Source organism: Drosophila miranda, chromosome 3 (assembly GCF_003369915.1).
Source record: "Drosophila miranda strain MSH22 chromosome 3, D.miranda_PacBio2.1, whole genome shotgun sequence".
NCBI classification, from domain to species: Eukaryota; Metazoa; Arthropoda; class Insecta; order Diptera; family Drosophilidae; genus Drosophila; species Drosophila miranda.
In genome coordinates this window covers 15,615,712-15,627,063 of record NC_046676.1, presented here as the reverse complement: position 1 = coordinate 15,627,063, position 11,352 = coordinate 15,615,712, and the positions used below count along the sequence as shown (strand labels likewise).

The 11,352-nt window shown below is 47.1% G+C and overlaps 3 protein-coding genes across 6 annotated transcripts; 2 read left to right on the top strand and 1 right to left on the bottom strand.

Moving 5' to 3' along the window:
• Nucleotides 1-665: 665 nt before the first annotated feature.
• On the bottom strand, nucleotides 666-4,994 carry LOC108160800 (alkyldihydroxyacetonephosphate synthase). Of its 4 annotated transcripts, none has more exons than XM_017295021.2 (6): nucleotides 4,898-4,994; nucleotides 3,155-3,451; nucleotides 2,712-2,798; nucleotides 1,462-2,650; nucleotides 1,287-1,391; nucleotides 666-1,222 (listed from the first exon to the last, which is right to left on the bottom strand). In XM_017295021.2, exons 2-6 carry the CDS (start codon nucleotides 3,280-3,282, stop codon nucleotides 824-826), a joined length of 1,908 nt encoding a protein of 635 aa, XP_017150510.1. In that variant the 5' UTR covers nucleotides 3,283-3,451; nucleotides 4,898-4,994; the 3' UTR covers nucleotides 666-823. The 4 variants fall into 4 exon arrangements, with proteins under 4 accessions (XP_017150510.1, XP_017150507.1, XP_017150508.1 ...); XM_017295018.2 differs by having other exon boundaries at nucleotides 4,832-4,974; XM_017295019.2 differs by having other exon boundaries at nucleotides 3,155-3,448; nucleotides 4,832-4,974.
• Nucleotides 3,888-4,349, top strand: LOC108160801. Its single transcript, XM_017295022.2, has 2 exons — nucleotides 3,888-3,995; nucleotides 4,057-4,349. The coding sequence occupies exon 2, from the start codon at nucleotides 4,058-4,060 to the stop codon at nucleotides 4,220-4,222; it is 165 nt and encodes a 54-aa protein (XP_017150511.1). The 5' UTR covers nucleotides 3,888-3,995; nucleotide 4,057; the 3' UTR covers nucleotides 4,223-4,349.
• A 710-nt stretch (nucleotides 4,995-5,704) lies between the features above and the next one.
• Nucleotides 5,705-10,263, top strand: LOC117188035 (protein lap1). The gene is made up of 6 exons (XM_033391179.1): nucleotides 5,705-6,033; nucleotides 6,149-6,359; nucleotides 6,422-6,557; nucleotides 6,621-6,910; nucleotides 6,970-8,763; nucleotides 8,828-10,263. Exons 2-6 carry the CDS (start codon nucleotides 6,207-6,209, stop codon nucleotides 9,002-9,004), a joined length of 2,550 nt encoding a protein of 849 aa, XP_033247070.1. The 5' UTR covers nucleotides 5,705-6,033; nucleotides 6,149-6,206; the 3' UTR covers nucleotides 9,005-10,263.
• The last annotated feature ends 1,089 nt before the right edge of the window (nucleotides 10,264-11,352 follow it).

Here is an 11,352-nt window from a genome sequence, read left to right as displayed (position 1 = left end):
GACCCGCGGGTTAATTGCTGACAATTTCCAGGCGGCTGTCCCGTGGCTTAGACGGGACTCCTTTTGGCCAACTTTTGGTTGATTGTAATCTTTATTTATAGTCCTCCCATGTATAGTACGTATGTGTGTATTTGCGTGTCCAAAAGGCGCTTAGGGGCCATGCACATGGACATGGATACCCACTGGCCAGGGTAACAAGCCCAGACAGTCGACGACGACTCCTCTCCGACCATCAATAAGCAGCTGCCTGCCTGCTTGCCTGCCTGCCTGCCTGCCTGCCTGCCACATTCCCATTAGCCATGTTCCAGGGAGTGCGCCAAGAGGGAGATGCTGAATGCTGCATGCCGCTTGCTGCCTGCTTGCTTGTGCCTTGTGGCATGCTAACGAAGTTGACAACTTGATGACATTTGATCTCCTGACGCGGACGCTGCTCCGTCAGCCGCAAATGACTTCGATGAGCAGATGAGAAGACAATGATCGACAATTTGAATTTGGTCTGAAGCCACGACACGCACACACACATGGGGATTGGCCATGTCTGGAACTGGCTAAAGTGAGCGTCTCCTGCAGAGCCTGCACTGGTAAAAACGATATTTATCAATGACAATCTCTGCAGACGCATCTCGGGCGAGGACAATTTGTAGTTTCTCTCAGTGCACCCGATCTACAAGTTACAAATATTCCATTTATTTATAAAAACCCATTGAAAACATGAGCCCGTTACAAAAATAACACAAACCACAAAAGCTAATAGGAAATCAGTGATGGGATTCAGAATAGTACAAGGACTAAGGACTAAGGACACAACTCTACGAACAATTCTCTAAAGTTTGGCTTTCGGTGGTGATGCTGGCGATGCTGACGATGGTGCTGCTGCCTTCTGTATATCCTCCTCCAGCGGCAGGAGATTGCCCAAAGCAAAGATATTCTTCGGATCTAGATGCCGCTTGGTCGCCGAGTACAGGGAGCTGCCCGTATCGGTGACCGCCTTGCGATACCAGTTACTGCGGATCTTGCCCACACCGTGGTGGTGGGACAACGAGCCACCGCAGGAGAGGATCTCATCGCGGGCACTGTGCTCGATGGCCTCGAACAGCTCCACGGGATTGGCCACGTCCACGCATCGAAAGCCAAAGTAGAAGTAGATGCAGGCCCCGGCATCGTAGGTCTGGGTCACCCGACACGATATCGTGTAGAACGTAATTCGACGCTTGTGGCATTCCTGGATGGCATAGACAACGAATGAATTAAGAAGAGTCTGCATAACAGATTTGACATGTGCTTACCGATACCACACGCTGCTTGACAGATCGACAGAGCAGACTGCAACGATCCCAAGGCACCGACGTCTCAAATGATTCCGCCACAATTCCCTGATGCAGGCCAAAATCCTACAGAGAAACCGGAAATTGCTTTAGTCTTTCGGGAACGAAGATTAAATAGGGACTGTTTGTGGCTCACCCTGATATAGGCAATCACAAAGGTCAGTATGTAGCCACGTTCGCCGTTCTGTCCGCCAGCAGGAAAGCCCTTGAACTTTGCTGCGATCTCGTAAATGATGGCCTCCTGCCGCTGCACATCCTTGAGGTCACCCTCGAAGAGCAGGGTGGCGGCACAGATCTCACTGAGGTCGATACCCTTCCAGGCGGTGACATAGCGCTGCTTCAGTCCATCCACCAGACTGGTCCACCAGCTCTTCTCCGGCTTGAGGGCCTGGCCGAACATGAACTGCTCGTTGTCCATCAGCCGGACGGAGGCGGGCTGGCAGCGGCGTAGGGCCACCTCCCGCATGAAAAGCACTCCCTGCTCGAAGTTGGGAAAGGCAAGCGAGCCGTAGCGCTTGACCACTGGCAGGGGACGCACCTTCAACACCACCTCCGTGATCACACCCAGCGTTCCCTCCGATCCGAGGATGACGTGATTAAAGTCCGGGCCGCAGCTCACGCGCGGGGCACTGCACTCACGCTCCAGGGTTCCGGTCGGGGTCACCATGCGCACCCGCACCACGAGATCTTCGATGTTGCCGTAGACGTTCTTCTTCATGCCCGAGGCCCGGGTGGCCACCCAGCCGCCGAGGGTGCTGAACTCGTACGAGTCGGGCTCGTGGCCTACCGTGAGTCCCTGCTCGCGCAGGACCCTTTCCAGATCCTGGCCCACAATGCCCGCTTCAAAGCAGACGGTTAGGTTTTCCCGGTTGAGCCACAGCAGCCGATTCATCTGGGACGTATCCAAGGCACATATCGTTCGTTTCTCCTCCTGCGGACAGGTGATTGCTCCAGATACACTCGTGCCCCCGCCGTAGGGCACCATCATCACATTGTGCTTGTGGGCCAGACGCACCAGCTGGACCACCTCGTCGTGGCAATGTGGCCACACCACTATGTCGGGTATGCGATGAAATTTGTTGTGCCACAGGCTGTAGATGTCGTTCAGGGTCTGGCCGTGGCATCGAATCAGACGGTCAATTCCTTCCAGCGAGTGCTCCACCTTGGTGCTACCCCGCAGCTCGGTCAGAAAGGGCGCATTCTCCACGGGGCTTGGATACGACTGCGGCAGCTGGGGATACGGCTTGCTGGGGTCCACAGTAAGCTCGAATTTTTTCTCCACCCATTTGGTAAAGTTCCGCAGTTCGCATCCACCCAAGGGGTATCTATTTCATAGAGATTTAACGGATCAGAATTTAGACTACTATCTTTGCCATGGATACTCACTTGTCACCACGAAAACAGATGATGCCATCCTGGCCATAGAACTGGGAGTCGTTGTAGCCCCAGCCAAACCACTTCAACGCTTCTTGTCTGTTTTAGGAAGAATAATATGGATCAAGAATCAGTAATTATTGGTAAGAAAGATGGAAATTCCTTGGAAGCTAGTCTAAAATAGTCTATCTCTCGCAGAAGAGCCAACAAATCGGTGTTTTTTATGCTATAACTAATTATTGGTGGACTAGTTTTTAGTCAATTCATAGACAATACTTTTGACAGCTCAAAACTTCAGAAAGATATATTTAAGACACGCATCGAAACAGACAGACGAACATGGCTATAGAGAATGCATTTTTCATATAAACAAGACTAATGCCTGTATGTATACAGTGTCCAAAGCAGGCATCGTATCCCTTGTAAGGGTATTCCAGTATGAACAATGGACTCACCGCTTTTTGGGTATGACACTATCCACGCGAAGCGAAACGCGTGTGTCCAGGGTGAGGGCGGTTCCTTCGGCCGGCGCCACAGATGATTCCGGCACGTCTGTGGTGACATTATTCCGTTTGGCTGCCATTATTCTCTTTTCAAGTTTATTGCACTTGGCGTAGTTTATTTATAATACTTTCAGACAGATATCGCACAGCCCGTCGGAGTTTTGAAAACGCTATCCGGCTTTCACGTGAGCCCAAAATCGATATTATGTTTTATTCGACGTAGCGTGATGTCGGAATAAACGTCGCCTGCTTGTTTTTGTTGTAAAATGATTTATCTATTAGGTATTGTGCGCCTATGATTGCTTGGTTTTCAAAATTAGTTGTACTTTTGCGCTAATAACTAAAATTACTTAAACAGAAATTGCACTAGAAAACTTTGGCGGCCCTAGGTCTTGGTGCACGCTCTTTGGCTTCGTTTTCACAAATGCAGGAAAATGGAAGCATTGGTCGCACGGACCCGGAAACACATAGAGAGAGAGAGAGAGAGAGAGAGAGAGTGGGAGAGCAAAAGTCCCACTGCGCAAGGCTGGAGAGTAGCAGCCCCCCGTGGCAGGCGCCAAATGAGGGCGGCGGTTGAATTAATTTCAGTCGTCAACCGATTCACGAAACGGTTCGGATTCAAAAGAAAATCCAAAACAAAGCAATCCTGAACTAGTATGTTTCTAAGAAGCATAATCATTAGCATTTGTAAAATCAGTTCTTGCCTAAATTCCGAGAGCTACACATCAATTTTTGTGCTATCGGTTTTACGAAAACAAAAAGTTTTTTTTTCATTTTTCAAAATTAGTTGAAGGTATAAAAAATCAAAAATAACTATTGTTTCAACGCAAAAATTCATAGTCTATCCATTGCAGCATGCCGTCCAAGAAGAAAGATTCGGCCAAGAGCTCCAAAAAGGGGGCCCAAGAGAAAGCCCCCAGTACCGAGCCGGCACTGGCCACCTCCACTGCATCAGCATCGGAGACGTCACCAGTGAAGCAGTCGAAGGGCTCTAAGAAGGGCAAGGGCACGAAGAAGTAGTGGTGTTCAAATCAAAATTAATCAAGATCTTCCGTGGGAGAAAAAGTCCCAGAAGACATTACTGAAGACTCATTAGAATTACAGAAAAGATGCAATAAAACCGATTTCAAACCGATTCGCTCTCTTACACTGCTCTCTTTCTTATTGGGGATGAACCTGCCCTGACAAGAGCCCAGGGAGAGCCTGATATATGTATGTACGTATGTGTGTCCGCCCAAGTGGGGGTGGATTCGGCTTGGGGGTTGTACTACCCGTTTCCGTATCGCATTGCTATCGTCTTTATGGTGCGTGTGCCAGTTTGAATCATGGAATAGTTATTTCAATGAAATGGAGACCGACAGGTGGCTTTAATTTTATATGTCGTCCTACGAGAACTATTTTAAAGATATGTGTGGTATATACAGAATGCCGCGGAACGGTGATAATTGGTTGTGAAAGCCATAGCAGATGTTTGTTAATTTTTCATGTAAATCGAACCGTTATGGGGGGCTAACTAACAAGGCGAATCCACTAGGTAAACTGTGGGAAAAACAGCAGTGGGCATTGGATCCAATTTATGCAATAGGCGAGATTACGGTATATGTATTTAGGAACCTCAGTGGGACGCACTTTAATCAACATTTCGGTGCAATACGGAACCATAATCCATTCACAATCCAATCCATATCCACTCACAACGACTTATCCGGCGGAAAGGGAATCAACTGCAGCGTACAGCTTTTAAACCGAAACTGAGAGATCTCCGATCTCCACCTTCATTTACCGACCCACACTGTCTCGCACAATGTTTTCTCTTGCAAATAGCTGGCCTGTCAGTGGTTTATTACGTAGCTATTTGCACTATGCTGTATAGTTTAACAATTGTCTGAAGTGTAAATTCGTCAATGCTTCACCGACACAAAAACAAAAAATATACAAAAATTAACAACAAAGTGGCCGTTATTTGTACAATTTTCTCACAACGACACATGAAAACCTGACGACACTGACCGGTCAAAGTTTATTGTGGGCTGGGGCATCGGGCAGGCCTTTAAATGGCGGCTATTCGGTATTCGCATTAACCTATTTGTACTTTGAAACTTCGAAAATGCCTTTTTTCCCTGATTGGTTGCTTACTTTATTGCAAAGTTTACACACCTTCGTTATCAAAAGTGAGCACACGCGCACGCAGCCAGGAAGTGGAAAACAAATATTAAATTAGCAAATGGTACAACAATTTTGTTAGCAAATGCACTGCGTTTTTAAAACTAAGCTTTTTTTTTGTATTGGGTTTGTTTTTTTTGAAGCCAAACGGCTACTTTCTGTCGACATCTATTTGTCAACTTCTGAACTAAGCCAGCGATAATAAAAAAATCGATATCAATTTTATAATCAATAACAGCATCGATAACAATAATTTTATAATCAATAACAGCATCGATATTTAGAACTTGAATTCGTGAGTATATTTAAGGAATATTTTTTAAATGAGACCGTATATTTGGTCGCTAAGTCCGCGGTCACACTGCTTGCCGTTTTAAGTGAAAAACATTAAATAAACCCGCAATAAATGGTTTAAAAAAAAAAACGAATAATATTTAATTAGTATGAAAGTTTATGGGAAACCACAAGCATAGCCAGGTGCCTGCACAAGAGCAACAAAGAGAGGCTTAAGAAGTCTCTTTTGTGTATGCCAGTGTGGGTGTGAGTGTGCATGTTAGTGTTGGTGGACAGAACAATAACAAGCCGAAAAAAGAGAAGAATGTCAATGGCTTTGGAATGTAATGGAGCAGGACCCACAGTAGTGCTCCAACTTCGGCGATGAATCATAGGTGAGCTATGCGCCAAGCCCTCGGCTCGACCCCATTAGGCCAGCCTGCTTTACCGCACCATATATGCATGCTGTGTGTACATACATATCTGACAGTTGCTCTTCTTCCTTTGCAGCCACCCGAACCGTGCCTTAATATCGAACGACTAGCAATATACATATGTACAACTAAAGATGCCGCTCCTGAGCAAATGCTTTCCCTGCTTCAAATTCAAGCACGAGGAGGTAATTGACAAGCTGGACTATAGCAATACACCGCTCACCGACTTCCCCGAGGTTTGGCAGCACGAGCGGACGCTGGAGGAGCTCTACCTGAGCACCACCCGGGTGAGTCCAGAGCCACTTTGTTGGAGACTGCTTCCTGCTAACCTTCCTTTTGCCTTCTTCAGCTGCAATCATTGCCCCCGCAGCTGTTTTACTGCCAGGGCCTACGTGTGCTCCACGTGAACAGCAACAATCTGGAGAGCATACCCCAGGCCATTGGCAGTCTGCGCCAGCTACAGAATTTGGATCTCAATCGGAATCGTGAGCGAGAATAAGAACTCTATATCCCCCAAAAGATGCTCATAGATATTTGTGTCCTTTCAGTGATTGTAAATGTACCCGATGAAATCAAGGCCTGCAAGCATTTAACCCGACTGGATCTGAGTTGCAACAGCCTACAACGTCTTCCAGATGCAGTTACCTCGCTCATATCCCTGCAGGAGCTGCTGTTGAACGAAACGTACCTGGAGTTTCTTCCAGCCAACTTTGGACGGCTGGTCAATCTGAGGATTCTCGAGCTACGTCTCAACAATCTCATCACGCTGCCCAAGTCCATGGTGCGCCTGGTGAATCTACAGCGACTGGACATTGGGGGCAATGAGTTCACAGAGCTTGTGAGTGAACACACAGAGCCACCTCATTAAGAACCACATAAATTTTAAATCATTTGCAGCCCGAAGTCGTTGGGGAGCTGAAATCCTTGCGAGAGCTGTGGATCGACTTCAATCAAATTCGCCGCGTGTCCGCCAACATTGGTAAACTGCGCGAACTCCAGCACTTTGAGGCCAATGGCAATCTTCTGGACACATTGCCCAGCGAGCTGAGCAACTGGCGGAATGTGGAAGTTCTATCAATTTGCTCCAACAACCTGGAAGCATTCCCCTTCAGCGTCGGCATGCTGAAGTCTCTGGTGACGTTCAAGTGCGAGTCGAACGGGCTGACAGAGCTTCCCGATAGCATCAGCTACTTGGAGCAGCTGGAGGAGCTGGTCCTCAGCCACAACAAGTTGATCCGCCTGCCCAGCACCATTGGGATGCTGCGAAGCCTGCGGTTTCTCTTCGCCGATGAGAATCAGCTCCGCCAGTTGCCCGACGAGCTTTGCAGCTGCCAGCAGCTGAGTGTCTTGAGTATGGCCAACAATCAGTTGTCCGCGCTGCCCCAAAACATTGGAAACCTGGGAAAGCTGAAGGTCATCAATGTGGTCAACAACTATATCAATGCGCTGCCCGTCTCCATGCTGAACCTAGTGAATCTCACCTCACTGTGGCTAAGCGACAATCAGTCGCAGCCCCTGGTGCCTCTGCAATACTTGGATGCCAGTACAAAGACACAGTTGACCTGCTTCATGCTGCCCCAGGTCACCTTCAAGATGAACAGTATGCAGGCCCAGCAGCAGGCCCAAGAGCAGTACGAGTTTGTGTACGCCAATCAGCAGCATCCGCATGCGAGTCCTTCGCGGCGCATCTGCTTTGCCGAGGAGGCCACCATATTGAGCAATGCTAAAACGCAGCCGGCGCCCAGTTATCCCAGCTACGTAGCTGCACCGCCAACACCAACGCCGGACCAGATGGCGGGATCGGTTCGATTGATGCGATCGCCCACTCCGTATCCCAAGGAGCTGCGCCAAATGGCGAAATACGTTAGGCAAGCCCAGGCAGCAGCGACGTCGGCAAACGCCAATGAGGTGAGGGAGGCCCGCGTAGTGCCCAATGGCCAAGTTCACTGTGATACCGACCATACCAATGCCGAGCAAGATGTTGTGGATCAGGCCGCGGCAAGTGCAATATACGGCGTTGCGCCGGAGAACGCCCACATCTACGGTGTCTATCAGCAGCCGGCTACGACACAGCAGCTTCCGGTTCCTACACAAGAGTACTACGGCCTGCCCCTGGTCAACTACGAGGCGCACTATCAGCAGTTGTACGTCGAGGCCAACACCTTACCCACCACACATCTGAACGGTGAGCAGGACTACGAATTGCAGCCCTTGCAGCCACAGCAGCAGCAGCAGGCAGTGCCGCCACCTCGATTAGAGCCGCCACCCTACCATATAGCTAGAGTATATACCAAGAAAACGCCAGAGGATCTTAATCTCTACGAGTCCATGAGACAGCGCAAGCAACAGCAGCAGCAGCAGCAGCAGTTGGAGCAAACGATCTATCAGGATGCTCTGAATAGCAACTTTAAGACCACGGCGATCGGTGCCCAGGAAGATGAGCCCATCGAACAGCTGGACTACCAAAACAATGTCAGCAATCTGGAGCAGAGCCCCGAGGACGACGAGGAAGAGCTGGATGATAGCTTGTCGCAGCACTCGATGAACTCCACGGCCACCAACAACACTTCCAGAGCAAGTCACAAAAAGTCAACCTGGATATTTGGCGTCCACAAGAATCCGACGGTCAAGCAGGTTACCCTCAAATGGGAGAACAGCATGGGCTTTGAAGTAGCTGAGCTGCTCAATCACGTAAGTATTTTCATGTCGATTCTGTTTACGAGACGAAATGAACTCTAATTGTTGTCTTTCATAGGTGGGCATCTTTGTGAGTGCCGTTACGCCCAATACAAACGCCGCTCGCCTGTTGAGCCTCAACGACAAGTTGCTTGAGATAGACGGCTACGATCTGACCAATGCCAATCTAAAGGATGCCAAACGGGTGCTGCTTAACAGTGGCACTGTCATGAACATAATGTTGTCAAGAAAATGATGGACCATTTGTTTCTAAGCCCAAACCGATTCCCATCACGAGACCGAAGACTTTTTGTGCATTTTTCTACAGCATTTTTCAAATGAGCTAAATAGCCGATATAGGATCAAACCGCTTGGATCTACCATAATGTTAGTTGATAAATCGCGCCCTCTTCCGCCCTGGCTATCCACAGATCAGTCATAGGAAACTATTGCCAGATAACAGAGCCTAAGCTTTTCATATTTGATAGATAGGTGCATCCAAACTGCCATTTTCCACATACCTAGATGAAGTAACTACTCGACAAATAGATGAAGAACCTCATGATATGGATGATATTTGTATTTATAGTCTGTAACGTGTATACTCATCATTTTCATTTTACACTTAAGCTTGATTCCGAATGTGGTTCTATGAATTTGTTACTTTAAATGACTGTATTTGCTTTGATTTATCCAAAACTAATTTTAGCTACTCAGTATTTTTTGTAAATAGTTATGTAAGCGATCAGCAAAGGCAATATTTAGTTGTGTCAATTATGAATTATAGACATTTAGAACTTCTTCGATCCCATAGCGGAAATAACTAGCTAAAATGTATAACGCATTTGTATCTCAAGCTGGGAGGCACGGACGGCACTAAATACTCGTATTTATTGAAATAGTGCAATTAGCGTCGATTATAAGTATATATACGCACATTAACAAGTATATAGACACGATAATCAGACAAAAAATACCTACAACTAGCGCCTACTCTACGCCCAGCGTTGTTCAAATTTGTGCCCCAAAATTAAGTATATGTATAGACGAATTACTCGATTGATTACGAACAAAGGATAGTTGCTGTTTATGTTAGTTGTTATGGTGCAGCAATATAAATTCGATATATATATATATATATTTACACATACGCATACTCCATATTTATTGTCCAATTCAGAGAAATGTATCGAACCAACCATTTTTTTCCGTGGAAAATTGTTAACGAAACGAAAGTAGCGAGTGAGCGAATTCTTGTTCTATTCTATTGGCGTTGTGATCAGTATTATGTTCTATTGTAGCTGGTTATTCAATGTTGAGCACTGCACTCCTATATCCATTCAATTTATCTAGTATATAGAACACCACACACCTCCACACCCCACACCACACACACATACATGCATACAAATCTAGCTAACTTAAGCCAGCGCACACATTTTGCCAATTCAATTTGATTTAAGAGCGTTACAACAAATCACTGAAATACAACTTTCACTTTGTCATTTCGCCATAGTTTTGATTAAATCTTATCGAGCCGCCGGCAGACAACAGAGCCGGAAAAGACCAAGAACACAACCAGCTACTCAACGGCCGGGCTTAATGATTAATGTCCCCGGGCTGCCGCTGTCGTTATCGACAGGCAATTATCTATGGAAATTAATTGTCGGCGACATTTGTTGTGTGCCAGCCAGCCCGACACCCAGCGAGGCACGCAATCCGGCAGTGGACTCCGGGATGGGGTATGGACACCACTAATCCCCACGTGCCCAGCCCACAACAACATCATCAGCGTCAACGAATGTTGTCTGTTGCGGCACTTTTGGAGAATATATTTGCATAAAAACTGTGCAAACAGCGCGGTGGTAAATTCAACTGGAAAGTAGGCAACGAAAAAGCGCAACCGAATATTGTACAGTGTGATCGAAAGGATAAATGAGTGAAATTTTGGCAGACTATTCGCTTGGCCAATACTTCAACTATCTAAACTAATAATAAAGATACTTATCTTTCAAGGAAACCAATTACCACCAAAGTATCCAATAAGCAAACCTTGTCGGAAGATGCTTTCAAAATCTATTTTGTAGCAAGTCTTCATCTCCCTATCGACGACTAATATCCATAGTTTTTACTCCAAAAAAACTCTGTCGGCACCCACTGTGCATCGAGTCGAAGAAGCCGTTGGCGGGGGCCAGAAAAAAGGATGACTGTGTGCACACATACACATTTCTTTTATATATCACTAATAATAATAATTACACACACACACACACACACAGAGAGAGAGGGAGAGAGAGAAGGAGGCACAGACACACACGGACACTTTGAGCTCCGGGATGATAGAGTGTGGTGCTCTGGTGGGTGTCGGGCCTTGTCCTTGTCAAATGTTTCGTTATCTGTGTGGGTTGGTGTCTTTTTGCTGTTGCCACATACACCCCGCCCCCTCCACCAGCGCCATTGGATAGCGTTAACATCCAACTACAACAGCGAGCGACTCCAAACGGCGCTTTGCCAGTGACCTTCGCGTGTTGCGACTCTGACGGGGCGATGGCATATGTTTTTGTTACCCCACTCTGAACCCTTGGTTCAGAGAATAGATTTCGA